The 21,991-nt window shown below is 62.9% G+C and overlaps 2 protein-coding genes across 6 annotated transcripts in view; both read right to left on the bottom strand.

Moving 5' to 3' along the window:
• AGRN (agrin) overlaps positions 1–14,891 on the bottom strand; it is a 35,104-nt gene extending 20,213 nt beyond the window's left edge. For 2 of the 5 annotated variants that reach the window (XM_030942883.1, XM_030942886.1), the window contains exons 1-3: positions 14,642–14,890; positions 12,545–12,806; positions 1,013–1,060 (exon numbers count right to left, since the gene is read on the bottom strand). In XM_030942883.1, the coding sequence (XP_030798743.1) occupies positions 1,013–1,060; positions 12,545–12,806; positions 14,642–14,839 (508 nt within the window). In that variant the 5' untranslated portion in view covers positions 14,840–14,890. Of the gene's footprint in view, positions 1–1,012; positions 1,061–1,627; positions 2,498–4,436; positions 4,515–12,544; positions 12,807–14,641 lie in introns of those variants that run through there. The other 3 variants (XM_030942882.1, XM_030942885.1, XM_030942884.1) reach the window with 3 other exon arrangements.
• A 3,067-nt stretch (positions 14,892–17,958) lies between these two features.
• Positions 17,959–19,343, bottom strand: ISG15 (ISG15 ubiquitin like modifier). The gene is given in 3 exon segments (XM_030942881.1): positions 17,959–18,254; positions 18,256–18,516; positions 18,930–19,343. Coding segments are annotated over 3 exon segments (498 nt in total). The 5' UTR covers positions 18,933–19,343; the 3' UTR covers positions 17,959–18,020.
• Positions 19,344–21,991: the final 2,648 nt, after the last annotated feature.

The following is a 21,991-nucleotide window of genomic DNA, read 5'->3' as shown; positions in this document are numbered from 1 at the left end:
CCACCCCTCAGCACAGGTGGGTATCACAGGGCCCCCTGCCCAGGCCAGGCCACCTCCTCCAGCCATCATCCCCCACTCCCAAGACCTGGAAAGTGGCCCAGACAATCTATGCAGCCCAGGGCCCTGTCCTCAGATCACCTCAGGATTTCCCCAGGTCATCCTCCCCACCCCGTGTCCTGATCAGGAAGGCCTCACAGCGCAGCCCTTGCACAGACAGCCCTGAACACGCGACAGAACGCAAGTGAGACCCACTGATGGGGCAGGTGCTGAGAGAAAACCTGGGTGCTCCTCCACCTGCTGGAGAGGACCCCAGGTTTGGCAAGGGTGACACCAGTCCCCCCGTCCGTGCTCCCCTGCGGCACTGACCGCCTCCTCTCTTCCCCTCATACACTCCGATGACAGTAGCCCAAACACCAGCAGCACCCCCAGGAGGACAGGCCCCACCTCACAAAGCAGATCAACGAGGTCAGCCCGCCCCTCCATCACTTGTGCCCCCCATGACAGCCTGCAGAGTCCCAGGGACAGACTGCGGCCTTCCAGGCCCCTCCCCAGACAGCTGTCACTGACCAGGCCAGGGCCCTCCCCCAGCCCAGCCTCCCCTCTGACCTCCTGTCCACTCCCAGCCTCTGTCCAGCCCCACCCCTTGCTGAACAGGGAGAAGGAAGGACAATGGAGCGGTGCCCCCTGACCAGACTCTGGCCCCCCCCCCACAGGTCTGACATCTCCTCACCACCCGGGGGTCCCAGGACTTGTTTCCAGTTTTGAGGCTGAGGGGGCTGAGGCCCAGAGAAGTGACAGTCGTGCTCCAGTGCCGCCAGGCCGGGGCCTCCAGACAGCGAGTTCCCACTGCCGCCTACCGCTGCAGACTCCCAGGACAGACCCAGGGGCCCTGGTCTAGCCGCCTCCGCACTCCAGACACACTCCACACATCTGGGGTGCACACCTCCAAATGGCCCTTGACTCTCAAGCGTGCCACAGCCCATCCAGGTCCCCCAAACTCAGCCCCACTCACCATCAGGAGGCGTCGGAGGCACCGGAGTAAAGTGGATCCCAGGTTTATCTGGAAGAAAACAAACCCCCAAGTTAGGCCCCTCTGAGCAGGCCCCTCCCTGTCCCATCCCTTTGCCCAGCCTGGAAAGGGGCACCCCTGCCCACCCACCTCCCTCCCCTCCCTAGCCCCAGGGATCCAGGCAGGGGTGCCAAAGGGTCCAGCCCTGACCCCATGGGCTGGCTGAGGCCTGAGACAGAGGCCCCTGCTTTTCTCTGCCCCTACAGCCAAAGGTCATGGCCTGACTCCTGTCAGATGGGGCCCCAGCCACAGGGGTGCAGGCAGGCCCTGCTGCCCTGGAAGAGTCCACTGCAGGCCCTACCTTAACCCCAGCTGTCGGCTCTCAGTGTAGCCGGCTGCCCCTCCCTCCCCAGCTACCGCAGGAAGTGTTTCTGCAGCTTTGGGAGAGGGCCAGGCCCACTGAGAGTCCAAGGACAGGCCTCCAGGGACCAAGGGGTCCACAGAGTGACCCATCCCATCCCCCTGAAGCTGTCGGCGGCGCCGCGGCCTCCAGCCTCTATGTGCAGGGACTTCGGGTTGGGGCTTGGCCAGTGCGGCGCCCCGCCCGTGGCCACCTACAGTTGTTGAGGAACAGCAGCACCGCGAAGCCGAGCGTGGCGGTGGCCAGCAGGATCAGGCAGGCGTTGCACGGGACCATGAAGCCTCGCACCAGCAGGGAGGCGCCAGGCGGCTGCCGGGTGTCCCGCGCCAGCGGCAGCGGAGGCATGGCCCGGGGCTCCGGCTCTGTGCCCCGCTCTCAGAGTGTGGGGGCTCCTCACGGGGTGCCCTTGGGCCTCTTCAGGGCTGCTCGCCCCATCCTGGGACCCCTGGGGCGGCGGACAGCAGCTGTGCCCTCAGAGTTCACCCAGTCACAGCCCTGGGGGTGCCAGGTCCCGGCTCCAGCCCTCCAGGCTCATCGTGGGAGGAGTGCAGAATTTTCCCGGAGTAGAAATCCCAAATGTGGGCTCCGAGGCAGGCAGAGGAGGGGCGGGGAGCCCGCGGCCACCCTTGCTGCCCACAGCCTCCCCTGGCCGGCCTCCAGCGCTTGGTCTTCCCGGAGCCCCGGAGCCCCGCAGGCCGGAGAGGCGGTGTGCGCGGCAGGTGCGCGGGGTCCGGGCGCCGAGAGCCTGGGCAGCTCCTGTCCTCGGCAAAGGCGGGAGCGGCGATGGGAGCGGGCAGGCAGGAGGGGCGGCCGCGTCGGGAACGAGAAGAAAGCGCCGCCTGCGGAGGCCGCGCCGGCTCCTGGGCTCCCGGGCTCCCACCACTGGGCGAGCACCGCCAGCTCCCCTCGTCCTCGCGGGGCTGGGGAGGTGAGTGAGGGGCGAGGGCGCCGCGGAGGGAGGGCGGGAGCAGAGACAAAGGAAGCTGCCTCCGGGGACCCCGGCGTCCGCGGGGAGTTCCAGAGGATCGGGCGGACGCGGACGGGAGAGCGCCGCACAAAAGGGAACACCGGGCAGGCGGGGCCGGCGGCGGAGCTGAGGGCGCTCGACTGGGGCTGGGGCTGGGGCTGGGCCCTGGATGGGGCCGGGACTGGGACGGGGGTGGCTGAGGCTGGGACCCGGGGTGGGCCTGAAGGCGCTGGGGCCGGGGGTGGGACTGGGGCTGGGCCTAGGGGCGCTGGGGCTGAAGCTGGAGCTGGGGGTGGGGGAGCTGAGGCTGGGGCTGGGACTGGGGGCGCTGGGGCTGGGGCTGGGGGCGTTCAACTGGGACCGAGACGGGTCGGCGGTAGGGCTGGGCCGGGGGAGCAGGGTCGGGTGCTGGAGCGGAGGCGGGTGCGGCCGGGGCGGGTCGCGGGAGGAGGAAGCGCCTGGGGAGCAGGAGCTGGGCCGGGCGGTCCGCGCCCCGCACCCGCTGGGGTGAATCGGAGTCGCCGCAGGGGGGCCCAGGGGGCCGCGTGCGCCCGCGTGTGCGCGTTGTCGTGCGTGTGCCCGCGAGTGTTTCTGCGCCCGCGGCTCCACCCTGGCGGGGCGTAGGTGGGGGAGGGCCCCAGGTGCGGGGCGAGCTGGAGGGTGGAGTGAGGTGAGCGGCCCAGAAATCGCCTCGCCCACTTTCCCCTGGGGATTGACAGTGGCTCCTCCAGTCGCCAGCGCCCCCGACTCCCGCGCGGGGCGGGGTCATGCAAATGAGCCCCATGCAAATTGCGGCGGGGACTCCCTGCGGGTCCGCGGGCCTGGAACGCCCCCGAGAGGCCGTTCCAGGAACGTCGAGGCCCTGACGTCACTGCGGCCCGGGGCGGGGGATGGGGGTCTCGGCCCATCTGGGACTCCTGATGCGGTAGCCCGGCGTCCCCACACCCGCCCCCGAAGGTCGCCCTCTCCCTGTCCGCTGCCCAGTTGGGGGATCCGGGGATCAGCGAGGGGCCCGTCTGGGCCGGTGTGTGCACCACCCCTAGAGTCCATGCCACGTCCGTCCACCCTGGAGGCCAGAATCCCTCGGCGACGGCACCTCGGTCCCCCGCACACCCCTGGCCACCAGCAGCCTTCGGAAAAGACCTCTGAGCACCCAATACCCTGCCCTCCCCTCTGTCCCTGCAATGACCTACCCCATCCCCCAAGCCCCAGCTCCAAGAAAGCAAGGACCCGGCGCCAGGGCGCTTCTGCTCCACCAGTCCCCTCCAGCACCGTGGACCGAGCCATCTGCCATACTCAGTCTCACCCACTTTGCAGACAACAGCTGCCAGCAGTCACCAGTGCCACCGCGTGGTCACACCCAGGTCTCACCTCAGTCCACCCCAGAGGACGCACTGCCCACACCTGCCTTCCTGGAGTCCCCCAGTCTGGCCTGTGGGCCACTTGACCCCATGGCCTCCATCTGGACTCTCCCCAGCGCCTCCTTCCCTCCGGGTGCCCTGTCTCACCCTCCTGGTCAGGCTCCTCCAAGGGCCCCAGCCAAATCCCACCAACCCCACCTTAGCTGGGAAGGTCCTATCCTGCCATCTCCCTCTCCTGGGAATCCTTTCCACCCTCCAGCCAGGGACCAGCACCATGCCCCATCACCCAGACAGGAGGCCTCCGCATCTCTATGGCCCTAGGACCTGGTGTTCCAATGGAACCTTGCAGGAAAATCCAAACTCAGCCAAGGGGTCTCACCCACCGCGAAGCCACATCCCATCCAGAGCAGCTGTCAAAGGAACCACTTGGAGACCCACCCCTGCTGGCCTCACCCTCTCCTCAGGGGAGCTCCTACCCCGACCACCCCACCCACCCCACTGGACCTTGGCACTATCCACACCAGGCTGACAGTGTCCCAGTGGCGCTGACTGTGGGTGCCCTGGGCAGGATCTGACTTTTTATCTCCCCAGCACAGGGTGTGGCCCAGGGATGAGAAAACCCAGAACAGGACTTGCTGTGCAGAGGCAGGTGGTTCACACACATTCCCCATTTCTCACCTCCCAGCTCAGAGTCCCAGGGACAGTGCCAGGGTCAAACCCAGGCCGTGCTACCAGGTCACGCGCCAGACCGCCTGCTGCCACCACCTTCAGCCATGGGATCTCTTGGTGGGCTCTGCAGGAGGAGGACATGCAGATACTAGGATGTGGGAGGGGTGGGGGAGCCCCCGGTACAGGCTGGCAGAGGGGGCCTCAAAGACTGCCTGGGAAGTTTGCCCCCACACAGAGAGACCCTGGGATCTGCCAGCAAAGGGGGCCCAACAAGCTGAAAGTCACATGGGGGGCCTGGCTGGCCCAGGCCAACACTGGAATGAGGCTTAGGGCCCCTTGGGCTGGCCCAGGGGGAAGGGGAACCAGGCAGGCAGCCTGGCTCCACCCAGCCCCAGTCAGTGTCTGAGCCCCCCACAGAGGCCCAGATGCCTTCGGAAAGACAAAGGGCCATTGAGGCCCCAGGCCCAGCCAGGGAGGGGAGCTCAGGCGACATGAGCTATTTTGGGACCTTCAGACAAAATCATTCAGCTCTGACCAGCCCACGCAGGCTCATGTGCGGGAAAGAGGCAGGCATGAGCCCCCCGGTCTCTGAGCTCACACTCACAGCACCATGCACTGCACACACACATGGCCACACAATGGGTATTCCAGGCCTGCCCAGCACACCTGCTCCCTGACCCCCCTCCGCCCCCTGTTCAGCCCCACTGCTGTCCCCAGCCCCAGCCTCAGTCCTCCCCCCCGCACCTGCCCGCATAGACACGGGATGTCCCCCTTCCCCCCCGCCTGCATAGACAGTGGGTGTCCCCTCACCTGCCTGCATAGATACTGGATGTCCCCCCACCTGCCTGCGTAGACATTGGATGTCCCCCCACCTGCCTGCATAGACACTGATGGGCCCCCCCACCTGCCTGCATAGACACAGATGATCTCCCCCCACCTGCCTGCATAGACACTGGGCGTCCCCCCACCTGCCTGCACAGATACTGGATGTCCCCCCACCTGCCTGCACAGACACTGGATGTCCCCCCACCTGCCTGCATAGACACTGATGGCCCCCCACCTGCCTGCATAGACACAGATGGGCCCCCCACCTGCCTGCATAGACACAGATGATCTCCCCCCACCTGCCTGCATAGACACTGGGCGTCCCCCCACCTGCCTGCATAGATACTGGATGTCCCCCCACCTGCCTGCACAGACACTGGATGTCCCCCCACCTGCCTGCATAGACACTGATGGCCTCCCCACCTGTCTGCATAGACACTGGGCATCCCCCCACCTGCCTGCATAGATACTGGGCGTCCCCCCCACCTGCCTGCATAGACACTGGGCGTCCCTCACCTGCCTACATAGACACTGATGTCCCCCCACCTGCCTGCATAGACACTGATGGCCCCCCACCTGCCTGCACAGACACTGATGACCTCCCCCACCTGCCTGCATAGACACTGAAGTCCCCCACCTGCCTGCATAGACACTGAAGTCCTCCACCTGCCTGCATAGACACTGGATGTCCCCCCACCTGCCTGCATAGACACTGATATCCCCCCACCTGCCTGCATAGATACTGGGCATCCCCCCAGTCTGCCTGCCTAGATACTGGATGTCCCCCCACCTGCCTGCATAGACACTGATGACCACCCCCCCTGCCTGCATAGACACTAATGTCCCCCTACCTACCCAAATAGACACTGGGCATCCCACATCTTTGTGCAACATTAATTTTGTCCCTCAACCCCCACCCATACAATGGGAAGGCATGTTCCCCACACACCCCACACATGTTCCTGCGTGGATACAGGCACACTCTGGTTGGGCACCCGCAGGTACTTATCCTGCCCTCAGTAGGTGGGGGTTGGGGCCTGGAGAGGGTGGAGCACTGGGGCTCTCTGGCAATTGGCAGGCCCCGGAGGGGCTGGGGCTCAGTTCCTTTGGAAAGGCTGGGGTGGGTATGGGTGCCGTCGCCCCACGCACCGCACATGTACGCACATGCGAGCGCTCAGTGCCCCCAACTCTAACCAAGGAAAACAGAGCTGGCATGGAGTGGTCAGTGCTCACAGGTGCTGCCAGCCAGGTGCGGGGGAGCGTTTCCCCACGGGAGAGGGAATGGCCAGCAGGGGAGACGGCAGCTCCGAGGCAGGAATCAGCTTGCTCCCAGCTGTGGGGTCATGGCAGCTGACGACTGCGCCCCAGCCCTCTCTCCTGCCCGTGTCCACAGCCTCTTTCTCCCACCGTTCCCTGCACGGACCTTCACCCCTCAATGCACAGCTGACTCCTGGCTTCCTTGGGAAGCCCTGTGGAGGTGCCAACGGTGAGCGTGTGAATGGGGAAGGGACTGATGATCAAATCAGTGAAGGCCAAGGTGAGCCCTGCTCACGCCCCACCCTGCCCTGGGAAGAGAAGGGGGCACAGCCCCTCCCGACCAGGGCCGCCGTGGGCCGGGTGTTTGTGTTTGTGCTTCTCCAGCAGGGGGTGCATGGGAGCCTCCCACTTGCAGACACACAGGGGCTTCTCCTAGGGCCTAGTGCAAGGGTGGCCAAGGTGGGCTGCCAAAGGGCAGGGCAGGGAGGCTCAGGCCAGTGACAGAGCCCCCCTCCTGCCCTGACCCTGCCTGGCTGACTCCCAGACTGCCCTGCCGCCCCCAGACAGAGCCCCATCTGGGTAGGGGTGGGCATCTTGTCAGCCTCGAGGTTCAGCAGACATGTGAGGGGACTTTGACCCAGGACCCTCTCCTGTCCTCACTGCAGCCCCAAGGGACCCAGCATGCCCCTTCATCTCAAACCTTCAGAAACCACACTGGTCATCTCAGAGGCAGCATCTGCAGAAGGTCCCGGGCCCTTTGCCAGACACGGGGCAGCCCGCTGGACGCAGCGAGCGGGGGGGGCAGGAGACTGGACAACCAACAGCAAGCTGAGGCAAGACACGTGCACAAGGAAGGACAGAGGCAGAGCCCAGCTCCGAGGCCCCCAGGACAGGCCAGGGTCACCCACCACCAGCCCCACACCTGCAGCACCAGCCCGGGCTGAGCCCAGAGTGGCAAGAACGGTGGCCCACTAGCAGAGGCTCCAGCCAGAATTCTGAAGTGCACAGGCTGGTACATCTGAGGCTGCAGGCACGTGCACACACATGCGTGTACAAACACACAAACACGTGCACACACGCAGGCCACACAGCTGGAAACAGCCGGCTGCCTGTAGGACAGAGTGCGCCCCTTCTCCCACGCCTCTGCTCTGTGGGGGGACTGCAGGAGGAGGGGCTGGGAGGGGCCATCTCCCTTTCCCAGGTCCCGCTGTGAGCTGCCCCTGGCGGGGGGCCTTTCTCAGAGGAAGTTCCCAGGATCTGCACTGGGGGGGAGGCGCCCCTTCTGGGGAGCTTCCCTCCGTGCTGGAGGCTCCAGTAGAGACCTGCCTCATCCCCTAGATCCCAGCCACAATCCTGCCACAGCCTGGGGGGCACACAGGACTGCTCTGAGCCCCAGTGCAGCCCCCCAGCAGGCAGGAGGTGCTGGGGCACTGAGCCTCCTCCTCCAGCGGGCGACTGTCCATGGGGCGACACTCAGCCCTGCGCTTCCTCTTTCTCATCTGTGAGGGGCAGGTACCGCCTGGGACCCCGGGAGGGTCCATCCTCAGGTGGGCGGGCCACCATGGTGTTTACATCTGCAGCCCCAGCCCAGCTGGGCCTCGGGGGCCCTGGGGAGCCCAGTACAAGTGGGGAGGGGGTGCCAGAACTAGGACTGCAGGGAGGGATCCGTTCCTGCCCCACCCAGGCCGCTGGTGGGGCTGTGGACAGGGGTCCCACAGGTGGAAGCAAAGCCCTGGGGGTGGGGCGTCTGCTTCTGCAGTTGTTTTCCACTCCCCTGCAGTGATGGGGGCCAGAGTCAACCCTTCAGGAAGGAAGCTGCACGGGCCTGGCTGGAATGACCTCAGGCCGGACCTGTGGCCCTGAGGCATGGGCACCCCCTCTCCAGAGCAGCTCCAACCTGCCTTCTGCGGGCTGCGGGGTTAATGATTCCCTCTCCTGATCTTGCAGGGATAGGAACCTGTCCTCGTCCTAACCTCCTTCTCCCCCACCTCGGCCTGGAGGCTGCAGCAGGTGCCATCCCCACCGCCACCCACAGAGGCCCCACCAGAGCGGCTAGTGTGGACAACGGGAGGGAGCCCAGTTCCAAAACAACCTTCCCTCTCCAGTCTACAGGAACAATGGAGCCAGGGCTGTTCTCTGGGTGGGGAGTGAGGGGGTGGGGTGGGGTCTGGAAAAAACCAAGAGTTCTTTCCACCAGCTCAGCCCGGCCCTCTCAAAGAGGTCATCTCCACAGAACTGACCAGCCCAATTCCTCTACCCCTCCCACCACCTTGCTCCCTTTGGCTCCAGCCAGCAAAGCCCCCCCAGGCCAAGGCAGGGGCAAGCCCAGGTGAAGGCGAAGACAGAACAAGTCCATTCACGCAGGAGGGAAGCACTGAGCCCCGACTTCCCACCAGGAGCCCCTGGGTTGGGAGGCACAGAAGTGGGCCCTTCACCTGGCAGACCTCCCTCCCAGCTCCACGAGAGACAGAGGTGGGGCCCCAACTTCCTACCAGGAGCCCCTGGGTGGGGAGAGACAGAGGTGAGTGGGGAGGGGCAGGGGTGAGTGGGGAGGGGCAGGGGTGAGTGGGGAGGGGCAGGGGTGAGTGGGGAGAGACAGAGGTGAGTGGGGAGGGGCAGGGGTGAGTTGGGAGGGGCAGGGGTGAGTGGGGATGGACAGAGGTGAGTGGGGAGGGACAGAGGTGGGCCCTCCCACCCGGCAGACCCCTCCCAGCTGCAGGAGGGAGATTGGGGCAGCAGCCTCAGGCCCAGACCTGCCTGGGGGAGGGCCTGAGAGGGGCTCATGGGGTGGGGGTGGGGGAACCAGGGGGCAGGATGAGAACCTGGAGTCAGGAGGGGGCAGGAGAGGGTGGCAGGAACAGAGAAGCCCCTTCCCCACTCCGAGGGAGAAAGGCAGAGGAGTTGGGGGCAGGAGCTGAGCCCTGGGCAGGAGAGGGGGCTGGGCCCAGCCCTATGGGAGGTCCTCCTGCACCCCAGAAACTTCCAGATCTCCTCGACTGCCCCACACTGAGGGGAGCCTGGTCTGGGGCTGCTGGGCCCCTCAACCCCAGCAGCGATGCTGCCCCCGGGGCCGTGGACTCTGGGCTTCCCCTAGGACTGCCATCCTGAGGCCTAGACAGCTGGCCAGGCAGGGAGGAAGGGAGGGCGCGCAGGCCGGAATACAGGCAGGGCCGGGACTAGGCCGCTGGGACCCCGGGCTTCAGAGCTGGGCAGGGCTGGGCTGGGAAGGCGCCAGACTCACTCCGACCCTGGCCCCCTGCCCTGTCCCTGTGCCAGGCCCCGGCAGGGGCAGACAACACTTCCTTTCTCTGTTCCTGGCTCCTAGCAGGGAGGGATGGGCCCCAGGCGGCCTGGCCGGCCCTCAGCCAGGAGTCCATCCTGGGGGCTTCAGGGAGGCTCTAGGACCAGCCTTCGTGAGGTGGGCTGGGAGGGCATGGGCAGTGCCCAGACAAGACAGGGTGGCAAGGGCCGGAGGAGTCGCCTGCTCAGCCACCAGCCTTGGGCAGCTAGCACTGCGGAGGCCAGGCCACTTCCCTGACAAAGCAGGGGCGGGGGACTCCTTCTGGAGGGAGCATGGGCCTCCCCCGCCCAAAGGTGGCGCAGAGGGAGGGACACATACCTGTCTTAGTTATGCCAGGAATGTGGCTCCCTAGGCAGAGAAGGGGGGGAGGAGCCTTTCCGGAGGGCTGTCGACTGGGGGAGGGGCCTTGGCTGGGCAGGGCCAGGAAGACCCGGCAGGGCCAGGTGAGAAACTGAGGAAAGGAAGTCCTCAGCAGACCTGAGTGCAGCAGCAGGTGCATCTCAGGCAGTGTCCGGGCAGGGGTGGTGAGGGGCGTGGCCTGGGAGGACGTGCCCTCCCCCACCCGGGGAGCGCAGAGGGACCTTTGACCCCAGCATGGGGTTCCCCATAAAAGGTGGGACCCAGTGGTCTCAGGGGTAGCTTCCGAAGACTAGGGACTGCCCAGACATCATCCTGTGCCCCGGGAGGTGGGGTCAGAGTCTGACAGGGAGAGGTCAGCTAGGCTCAAGCCCCCTCCCTCCATCCATCCCCCTCACTAGGGTGAGGCCTTGGCTACCAGAGGGCCCACGGTGGGGTTCAATACCCTTATCTCCTACAGAACAGGAGGTGGACCCACCTCCCACCCCACCCAGTGTGACGAGAGGAGTGGGCACACAGGACTGTCCCTTCTCTAGCCAGGTCAGCTCCAGGGACCTTGTCCCTCAGGGCTCAGCCAGGGCTTCTGGGAGGCATTTACCCTGTCCTGGCACCAGTGCTCCCAGCCCCCTGAGATATCCTTGGTCTGCTTCCAAAGCAGAGCCCCACATGTCCCACTGGAAGCTCCTGGGCTCCCCGGCACCTTCCAGTGGACCCCACTCCTCACGCTGCTTCCCTCCTGAGGCTCCCCTCGGCCCCTGGCTCACCTGCAAGGCCCCTCCCATGACATTCTTCCCTGGCCCACCCTCCCCTGGCCAGCCCCACCCCAGGGGGGTTCGGTGGCCACAGCCCCTCCCAGGTGCTCCCCAAGCTGCATATTGGCTGTGGGTCCCAGGCTCCCCACCTGGAGCTTGTCCCTGAGCATGACTGTGCACAGCTGGGCTAAGCCACACCCTCCTGGCAGGGGCTCCCCACGGACCCTCCTCCCAGCGCTCTGCTCTGCTCAGCCTGGGCACTCACTCCAGAGCCAGGGCCTGGCATGCGTAGAGCGGCTTTGCTAAGACACAGAGCCTCGTTCTGCCAGGGTGACTCTCCTGCCACGTGCCCTCTGACCTTACAGCAAGTCCTCAGTTACTAAGTCATGGACCCTCAGGCTAGACCCGCCTGGCTGTGGGGTTAATGATTCCCTGGATAGGAACCTGTCCGCGCCCTAATCTCCTTCTGCAGCCCCTCCTCAGCTCCCGACATTCCTATCCTGACTTCACAATGTCCCATCTTTTCCCCAGACCACAAGTGCCCAGAAGAGGGCCAAGGTTATAGTGTCCTTCCAGTGGAGGACCCAGGGGACCTCCTCTGTGCTCCACTGCGGCCTGGACCCTGAAGGCAGCTTGGGGGCCACTGACCACAGGCTGGGGAAGAGGCCGCAGCACTCCCTATTTTGGGTGCTGCCCCTCCCCCTGCACAGCCCCCAGAAGGCAAGAGCAGTGGACAGTCTAGAACCCTGCAAGGACCCCTCACGAGCCAGGCTAGCGTCAGGGCAGCAAAGTTTCCTGCACTTTCCTGCCGGCCAACGGAGCAAATCGAAGAGACAGGAAGTCAGGACCCTTGCCGTTGCCTTGGGGAGGAAGCATTCTCCTGGACCCCCCACCGACACATCCCTTCCCAGGCAGCCATGAGGGAGCAGACAGGATGTGGGGGCGACAGGGACCTCCTATATTTTCCCTGCCACATTCCCTAGCCAACAATCTCAGTCCCCAAATGGGACTTGTCCTGGGGGGGCTGTCACGGAACTTCTGCCCCCACCAGGCTGGGGTCAGGGAGGGCCACTCCTCGGCCATTCAGCAGAGCCATGGGAACAGCGAGCAAGAACTCTCGATGGCAAATCACACACCCTCCAAATCCGCAGAAACCTTCACCACACAGCCTCGCCCTCCCGCCCGACCCCCATGGCAAGGGGTGCTCGATTTGTGGGCCCATCTAGACGGAGGTCTGGGCCAACACAGGAGCTTAAACAGCTGGGGACATTCACCTGTCCAGCTTCTCCCTAGAAGGGGCCTCCAGGAGGAAGTGTGGAGAGCTCGGAGGAGGGGAGGAGGCAGGAGGCCATCCGTTTGCAGGGCTGGGACTTGCCTTTGGCCCATCTTTGCCAGGGCCAAAGATGTCTAATGTGAGGGCTTGGAGACGCAGCTGGGGAGCCGGGGAGAGGCAAGCAGAGAATAAGGTGGGACCACAGTCAGACCACAAGTCAGACTACAAGACGCCGTGTGCTGTAGCCCCCAGCAGAGCACGAAAGGGCCCCTCACAGTGACCCCTGCAACCTGTCCACCTTGGCCGGTGCCCTGACCCCCAGCGGCCCCCACGTGAGCCCCCCACCACGCACCTTCCACACAGAACTCCACCTCCTCCAGGTTTCGTAGAGTGATCCGCATGAGGCTGGAGTTGAGCATCAGCTCGTTCTTGTGGGCTGGCCACAGGTATGGGGGTGCAGGGTTCACAAAGAAGATCCTGGTGTCCCCAGTGGACACCTGGTTGTCACAGATGAGGGGGTCTCCGAAGCCACTGATCACCACCTTGTTGCCGCCGTCCAGCAGGCTCTCCCGGGCCACCAGCTCTTTGCCCTTCAAGTACCGCCAGACCCGAACCTGGGGTGGACATGGGGGTAGGGTGTCATTAGTCCTCTCCTGGGGAAGGGGCTAGACTGGGGGCTTTAGCTGCTCAGCACAAATGTCCACAGCAGACTCAAGCCCTGGGCAGACATGTGGGGAGACCTCTGGGTCAGACCGCTGGGCGGAAGCTGAGGGAAGCACACACTGGCCACCACGGCCCATGCAGGAACGCTCAGAGATGCATCACCTGTAAACACGTTCCCTCCCCCAAGTGTAACCATTGTCAGCCACCCCAGGTCCAATAACGTCCCTATCAGTTAAGGCTGAATTTGGGAAGGGGGCCCACCTGGCTTGGGATGCCTGCCTTCCACGTTCCCATCCTCTCCCCACTGGCCCACTGCTCAGGGCCCTCCTCCTGGCAAGCTTGGGCAGTGAAGGAGGGGGACGAGGCTTCAGGGTAAGGGGCCAGCTTGGCTCCTTGCGGCCCTGCGGCTGGGCTGAGATGCCCCTTCCTAGGGCTCCTACAGTCTGTGCAGTCAGGGCAGCCCGTGAACCACGAAATCAAGTTTGGGCAGCGCAGGATGCCCCACCCTCCACCTTCTCAGCTCCCGGGGCCCTGAGGGCAGCTGCTCTGATGGCTGCCTGTGGTAAAACCTACAGCCGACCTGGTGGCCCTCACAGGGTCAGGGACCCACGCACTCCCCTGAGAACAAAGCTGGGAGAAGAAGCCCCTTCCTCAGGAGATCTGGGGGGCTGGGGCTGCTGGATGGGGGGAGAGACAATGGTTGGCCTGTCCACTGTGCAGCCCCTGCTGGGAGCCTCAGGACTGCAGCATCCGCAGGGACCCCCTCCAGTTGCCTAGGCAGAGCCTCTTCCACGCCCCCCAACAGTAGGCTCCAGGAGGCAGATGACCCAGGCAGGGGGAGGGCCTGGTGGCTTTCATCGCCTTCCCCCACCCCAGCCACACCCAGGAGCAGCGGGGAGGAAGTCGGGAAAATCCTGCAGGGACCTGGCAAAGTGCCCTGGCCGCTGTGGAGGAGACGGGGCCGGCGGGGGAGCCCAGCTGTAGCCCGCACCGGCCAGTCTGAAAGAAGCTGCCACCTTCTCCACCTCCATGGAGGGGAAACGAGCCGATTTCCGGTCCCAGGAGGTGGTTTGGGGGCTACAGGGGAGCCGGGTCTGGGTTCCCCGAGCTCTTACTAGAAGATTGTGGGGGGCCCGGCGTACCTACCCCGGGGGCTCCCACAAGCACCTGAAGGAGAAGCCGGGCAAACTTCCCCTCCCCAGGCTGGGGAGCCCCGGTTCCCGCAGGAGCGCGATGGGGCACCGGCCCTGCCCCCAAGCACTCGAGGCCACGCAACGGCCCCGCCCACTTCTCTGCTCCTGCACGCCCCCCCTCGCCACTGCGGCACCCCCACCTGGCTTCTGGGGTTGGGAGCTCAGGCTGTGAGCCCCTTTCCCTCTCCTGACCACCCCCTCTAGCCCTGGGAAAGGCCTCTGGGGAGGGGGACAAGCGGATCCCAGGCCCAGCCCCCGCTCCCCACCCGGGCAAAGGCCCCTCGCCCCAGGCCCCTCTCCTTCTCCTTGACCGGTGGGGAGGGCGTGAGGCAGCCGCAGTCCAGGGGCGAGGTGCACTTGTCTCCGCGAGGAGGGAGGGGGCGGCGGGCGGAGGACGGCGGCGGCGCAGCAACTTTCCCCGGCGCCCGCGAGTTTCCCGGGACCCGGCGACCCCCCTCCCGGGGCTTGGCGGTCGCCAAGGGAGCCGGAGCGGGGGCTGCGGAGCGACCGGGGCTGGTTCCCACGGCCTGGGGCGGGGGTCCTGGCGGGGCGTCCGGCGTCGCGAGGGGAGGCCGGGGTCAGGGTGGGCGCACCTTGCAGGAGTACGTGTGCTGCACCGGGTCCACGTTGAGGATCTCCTCCACCGTCCCCGTGAGCACCACGTTCGCCTCCTCCTCGCGCCGCTCCAGCGCGCGCTCCGGGCACGTCCCGCCGGCTCCGGGCAGGACGCACGCGGCCACCACCAGCAGCAGCAGCGGCCGCAGCGGGCCCGGGCGGGACGGGCCGGCCATGGCGCAGGCGAGAGGCGGCGGAGGAGCGCGCGGGCCGCGCCGGGGACGGGACTGGACAGGACGGGACGCGGCTCCGGAGGCGGCGGAGCGCGGGCGGGAGGGCGGGGGCGGGGCCCTGGCGGCGCCCCTCCCCCTCCTCCTCCCCGCCCCCACCCCTCCCCGCGCCCTCCTCCTCCCCCTCCCTCCTCCTCCCCCTCCCTCCTCCCGCCCCCGGCCCGCCCGGAGCCCTGCGACCCGCGCCGGCCGCGAACAAAGCCCCGGGACGCGGCGCCCCGCGCGGCGGTGGGGCGCGGAGGGGGCGGCCCGGGAGGGGCGGGGAGGGAAGCGTGGGGGGGTCTGGATCCCGCAGGCGCCCCTCCCCCGCCGCGGCCCCCCGGAAGTGCGGCTGCACCCGAGTTAATGCCTAATCTGGAGGAGACGTGACGGGACTGCCGAGGGGTTCCGGGCGGTGGTGCTCACAGGCCGCCGGGAGGGTCCCCAGACCCGGGCTCGATACCGCCCCGCAGGCTGCGCCCCTCCCGCGCGGGGCCGGACACGGAGGCTCGGCCCGGCCAGGACCCCCGGGGCTGCGGCGAGGGGGCGGGTCCCGGCTCCAGGGTGGGCGCTGATTGGCCGGCACGGCCCGCCGCCCCGCCCATTCCAGTCCCGCCCCCAGGCCCCGCCGCGGGGAGGTGCGCGCCCCCTTCCGTCCCGAGGCTGCAAGCGCGGGTCCCGCCACGCCCCCTCCCAGCTCCGGGCCGGGTGCCACTGCAGCTTGGCCTGGCTGGGTGCAGGGGGAAACTGAGGACTGGAGGGCCCAAGTGAGAGCCTGGCCTAGCTGAAGATTGAGAGGAGGGAGCGGAGGCCCTCTTTGTCCCCTCAGAACTGTGACTAGACCGAGCGTGGTGACTCAGGCCTGTAATCCCAGCACTTTGGGAGGCCGAGGCAGGTGGATCACGTGAGGTCAGGAGTTTGAGACCAGCCTGGCCAACATGGTGAAACCCCGTCTCCACTAAAAATACAAAAATTGGCCAGTGTGGTGGCGCACACCTGTAGTCCCAGCTACTTGGGAGGCTGAGGCAGGAGAATTGCTTGAACCCAGGAGGCAGAGGTTGCAGTGAGCTGAGATGGTGCCACTGCACTCCAGCCTGGATGACAGAGCAAGACTCTGTCTCAAAAAAAAAAAAAAAATAGCCGAGGGGCCGGGCGCGGTGGCTCATGCCTGTAATCCCAGCACTTTGGGAGGCCGAGGTGGGTGGATCAACTTGAGGTCAGGAGTTCAAGACCAGCCCGGCCAACATGATGAAACCCCATCTCTACTAAAAATACAAAAATTAGGCCGGGTACAGGGACTCACACTTGTACTCCTAGCACTTTGGAAGGCCAAAGCGGACGGATCAGGAGGTCAGAAATTCGAGACCAGCCTGGCCAATAGAGTGAAACACTGTCTCTACTAAAAATACAAAAAAACGTTAGCTGGGCATGGTGACAGGCACCAGTAATCCCAACTACTCAGGAGGCTGAGGCAGGAGAATCACTTGAACTTGGGAGGCGGAAGTTGCAGTGAGCCGAGATTGTGCCACTGCACTCCAGCCTGAGCGACAGAGTGAGACTCTATCTCAAAAAAAAAAAAAAAAAAAAAAAAAAAAAGGCAGGTGCGGGGCTCACACCTGTAATCCCAGCGCTTTGGGAGGCCGAGACAGGTGGATCACGAGGTCAGGAGATCGAGACCATCCTGGCTAACACAGTGAAACCGCGTCTCTACTAAAAATACAGAAAATTATCCGGGCATGGTGGCGGCGCCTATAGTCCCAGCTACTCCGGAGGCTGAGGCAGGAGAATGGCGTGAACCTGGGAAGCGGAGCTTGCAGTGAGCCGAGATGGCACCACTGCACTCCAGCCTGGGCGACAGAGTGATACTCCGTCTCAAAAAAATAAAAATTAAAAAATAAATAAATAAAAAGGATTGGGCCTGTGGTGACCCCCCTCACCCCAAGCTAGCTATGGATCTCTGGACCAGAAGACACCAGGGAAGCCCCGCCCTGCTCTGCCCCTGTTGGGAGTTCAGGAGAGGCCCCTGGCTCAGTGCTTCACTTGCCCATTGTGTCACGGGGTGAGGTGGGGACCCAGACACAAGGCTGGAGCCAGGACAGCCCCAGCTGGGCACACGTGGGCACACAGTGGTCCTGGTGCAGCCAGACGGGGATCTCCTCACCTGGATATGGACCCCCACAGACCAGCGGGGACTCTGTCTCCAGCTGGATCCTCCAGAGGGCTCTGAAAGCTGAGGCCCAAGTGCCCAGAGTCTGGACTCTGCATGTCCCTCCATGCCCCATCCTCGCTGCGTCCTGGCCAACAGTTGGCTTTTGGGAGACTCATTTAGCAAATTGGAATAGGAGAGATAGAGAAGGGTGCATCGCTGGGGGAAGGGGTGTAGCTTGTACTGAATTAGGTGCCCCCAACCTGGGACAAGCTCTTCTTCCTGGATGGTGTCAGCCTCAACTCTAGGCGCCCCCACTGCTGGCCACAGCCCCTCATTCACGCAGAGCCTTGAGGGGATGTGCTTAGCCACCCAGGCTGTCTTCTGCAGCTGGCCCCAGTGGTGATGTGAGCACTCAGGACCTGTCTCTATCCCTCCCTTGCCTAGCCCAGGCAGGTGAAGCAGACTGTGCAGGCTGGGCTGGGGACAACTGAGGCCCCCAACCCCCAGTTCCTATGGAGAGCCTGCCTCACAGCCCACTGGGCAGGCCCCAAGGACTCACCCCTCACCGCTTCCAGGGGCCCACTGGGAGCCTCCCCAGTAGCCTTTTGATTTGAGCAGGCTGGTCCCTGCCTAAGCTGTCTGCTGTCCCAGATGGAGGACGGGCAGGATGGGCTCCAGCAACTGTGTCTCTTTTTCTTTCCCTAGAAGTTAATTTCCCAAAGGGTGGGGAGAGCTCTCTTACTTCAGTTTGGTTGGGGGAAGCTCCGTATTTTGATCCCTCGAGGCCATGACTGCAAACCCTTATCCCGTCACTTGGCCACCCAGGCCTGGTCACCAGGGTGGACCCTGGGTTCTCCCTCCTGACTCCTCTCGCCCCATCACTAGGGGTCTGAGGCGGACGCTGGAGGAGGGTCAAGTGCAGACACAGAGGCAGCCATTTCTCTTTACAACAACATTTATTTCCAGCCCTTGATCCTGCTCGAATGCTGGTGGAGGCCCTTAGCTCCGCCCGCCAGGCTCTGTGCCGCCTCCCCGCAGGCGCAGATTCATGAACACGGTGCTCAGGGGCTTGAGGCCGTACTCCCCCAGTGGGAGGTGATTCTCCAGGGGCTTCCCCTCAAAAGTCAGCCAGAACAGGTCGTCCTGCACACCCTCCTGCCGGCTCACTTGCTGCTTCAGGTGGGCCACAGTCTGCGTCAGCTGTACCTCATAGGTGCTGCTGCGGCCCTTGTCAGTTCCTCACCAGGATGCTCAGAGGTTCGTCGCATTTGTCCACCACCAGCAGGACCGTGCTGCCGGGGCCCAGGCCCTGGTTGGCAAGGGGGACCCTGTCCTGCAGCGTAGCGCCGCTCGAGTGGACAGCCAGACGCTGCTGGAAGGCGGGCACGCCGATCTTCTGGGCGATCTTTGCCTTCAGCTCTGACACCGACATGGAGTTGCTCAGGGACACCTGGAACTCGTTGCCCCCCAGCATCTTCACCTTCAGGTCCCAGCTCTGCAGACATGACACAGGCTCAGAGGCTGCCGCACCAGTCCCAGGCCCACGACACACAAGGCACTGGCTGCTGGGCGAGCTCCTGTGCCCAGGGACAGTGCTCCCTCCTGTTTGTCCTCTACATCCCATCAGCAGGGACCCCAGGCACAGAAGGCACTGAGGGGTCATTACTAGAAGGCCAGCTGCCCACAGCCATCCGTGGCCTCCCTTTACCTGCTTGGGTGCCCCTCTGTGCCCACCCTGAGGATCTCGGGGTGACCTGCTTTCAGGAGCACACTTAGAACCTGGCCGAGCTCTAAGCAGCTCCGCTCGCCCTGCAACCCTGGGAGACCTGGGCTGGGGGAGGGAAATGAAAATTGACTGGCACAGAGGCCTGCCTCCCCCCAACCCCCCACCTGTGACATCTCCCTTACCATGGCTGTGGGCTGTGGGACGCGGCACGAGCTCCTGTACTGGCAAAGATGAGTTCGCTGCCTCTCAACCGCCGGCTCCTGCAGGCAGCACCCAGCCCTGTTATAAGCCTGAGCCACACACGTCAGGGGGCGTTGCCGCACGAGCCTGCTCTGGTGGCCAAGTTTCGGTTTCCTTTTCCCCAGGCATGCCCCAGAGTGAGCAGAAGAAACAAAACAGAATGGCCGAAAGACGGGGAAAAGCAGAAGGGGGTGGGCAGGGTCTCAAAGGCACTGTCAGGGCCGGGGACTCAGGACAGCGGACCGCATCCCCACCCCCACCCAACACCCTGGAAACACCTAAATGTCGAGCATTCCAGGTCCTTCACAAGATGCACTAAAGCTGGTCGAGTGCCATGGCTCACGCCTGTAATCCCAGCACTTTGAGAGGCCGAGGTGGGCGGATCACCTGAGGTTGGGAGTTTGAGACCAGCCTGACCCACACAGAGAAACCCCGTCTCTACTAAAAATACAAAATTAGCCAGGTTTGGTGGCGCATGCCTGTAATCCCAGCTACTTGGGAAGGCTGAGGCAGGAGAATCGTTTGAACCTGGGAGGTGGAGGTTGTGGTGAGCCGAGATCGCACCACTGCGCTCCAGCCTGGGCAACAAGAGTGAAACTGTCTAAAAAAAAAAAAAAAAAAAAGCGCTAAAGCCTTCACACGAACTAATGGTTTCATTTTCCATTTACAACTTGCAAATAGTAAACATGGAAAACACCCCCATGGTTAATTCAGAAACAAAACCTCCAAACTCCCCAGAGATGACAACACTTGGTTTAGGGCAGTATTTGCTCAGGTTTGGTGTTTTTTTGTTGTTTTTGTTTTTTTGAGACAGGGTCTCACTCTGTCGCCCAGGCTGGAGTGCAGAGGTGCGATCTCAGCTCACTGCAGCCTCCGCCTCCCTGGCTAAAGGGATCCCCTCACATCAGCCTCCCATGTAGCTGGGACCACAGGGGTCCAGCTAATTTTTTGTATTTTTAGTAGAGATGGGGTCTCGCCATGTTGCCCAGGCTGGTCTCGAATTCCTGGGCTCAAGTGATCCACCTGCCTCGGCCTCTGCAAGTGCTGGGATTACAGGCATGAGACACTGCGCCCGGGCCTCAGATTGTTTTTTTTTTTTTGAGACGGAGTCTCGCTCTGTCGCCCAGGCTGGAGTGCAGTGGCCGGATCTCGGCTCACTGCAAGCTCCGCCTCCCGGGTTTACGCCATTCTCCTGCCTCAGCCTCCGAGTAGCTGGGACTACAGGCGCCCGCCACCTCGCCTGGCTAGTTTTTTGTATTTTTTAGTAGAGACAGGGGTTTCACCGTATTAGCCAGGATGGTCTCGATCTCCTGACCTCGTGATCTGCCCGTCTCGGCCTCCCAAAGTGCTGGGATTACAGGCTTGAGCCACCGCGCCCGGCCTCAGATTGTTTTTTAACAAAAGAGACCTATCTTGTATTTTCTACAAAAATGAACTCTGGGACACTACTGAGAAAGTGAAAAGACAATCCACGGAATGGGAAGAAATATTTGTAAATTATCTATCTGATGAGGGCACAGCATCCAGGACATATAGAGAACTCCTACAACTCAATTTAAAAAAAAAAAAGGCAACTCAATTTTCAAATGGCCAAAAGACTTCAACAGACATTTCTCCAATAACATAGAAACGGCTGTAAAGCGATGCTCAACATCATGAATTGGGGAAATGCAAATCAAAACCCCAGTGAGATGCTATTTCCTACTACTATGTCTGCAATAATAAAAATAAAGGACATCCGGGCGTGGTGGCTCACGCCTGTAATCCCAGCACTTTGGGAGGCTGCGGCAGGCAGATCACATAAGGTCAGGAGTTCAAGATCAGCCTGGCCAACATTTTTAGTAGAAACCCTACCTCTACTAAAAATACAAAAATTAGCTGGCCGTGGTAGCACACGCCTGTAATCCCAGCTACTTGGGAGACTGAGGCAGGAGAATCCCTTGAACCCAGGAGGCGACGATTGTAGTGAGCCAAGATTGCGCCAATGCACTCCAGCCTGGGCAACAGAGCGAGACAGTCTCAAAAAATAATATAAAATAAACATAAAGGACAGTAACAAGCATTGGAGAATATACACAGAAGTTGGAATCCTGGTACGTGCATTGCTGTTGAGAATGTAAACTGTGTCGCCACTGTGACACTCAAAACATCAAACAGAATTATTGGTAACCCAGCAATTCCACTTCTTTTTTTTTTTTTTTTTTTTTTTTTTGAGACGGAGTCTCACTCTGTCGCCGGGGCTGGAGTGCAGTGGCCGGATCTCAGCTCACTGCAAGCTCTGCCTCCCAGGTTCACGCCATTCTGCTGCCTCAGCCTCCCGAGTAGCTGGGACTACAGGCACCCGCCACCTCGCCTGGCTAGTTTTTTGTATGTTTTAGTAGAGACGGGGTTTCACAGTGTTAGCCAGGATGGTCTCGATCTCCTGACCTCGTGATCCGCCCATCTCGGCCTCCCAAAGTGCTGGGATGACAGACGTGAGCCACCGCGCCCGGCCTCAGCAATTTCACTTCTAGGTATGTGTGCAAAAGAATTCAAAGTAAGTGCTCGAATATTTGTATACAAATGTTCATGGCAAAACAGTTTACAATAAACAAGTAGCGGAAATGGAGCACACGTCCATCAGTGATGGACAGAATATTACGCAGCCATGGAAAGGACTGAGGCACTGATTCGTGTGAAAGAACCTCGAGAACATTATGCTGAGTGGAAAGAGCCGGACACAAAAGGCTGCAGAGTGTTGATTCCGTTCACTGCAGGGGAAACGACCAGAACTGGTAGATCCACAGCCACAGGACACCGACCCCATTACCGGGGGCCGGGGAGGGGAGTGGGGGTGAGTGCTTCAGAGCCACAAGCCCCTTTGGGGTGCTAATGTTTCAGAACTCCACAGAGGTGATGGTTGGACAACGTGGTAAATAACTAAACGCCACTGGATTACATTCTTTAAAATGGTTGATTTTATGTTATATGAATTTCACATCAATAAAAAGCAAAGGTGAAAAGG

This window comes from Rhinopithecus roxellana, chromosome 12, assembly GCF_007565055.1.
Source record: "Rhinopithecus roxellana isolate Shanxi Qingling chromosome 12, ASM756505v1, whole genome shotgun sequence".
Classification (NCBI taxonomy): Eukaryota; Metazoa; Chordata; class Mammalia; order Primates; family Cercopithecidae; genus Rhinopithecus; species Rhinopithecus roxellana.
The sequence above is the reverse complement of the archived record's forward strand: the minus strand, read 5'-3'. Positions and strand labels throughout refer to the sequence as shown.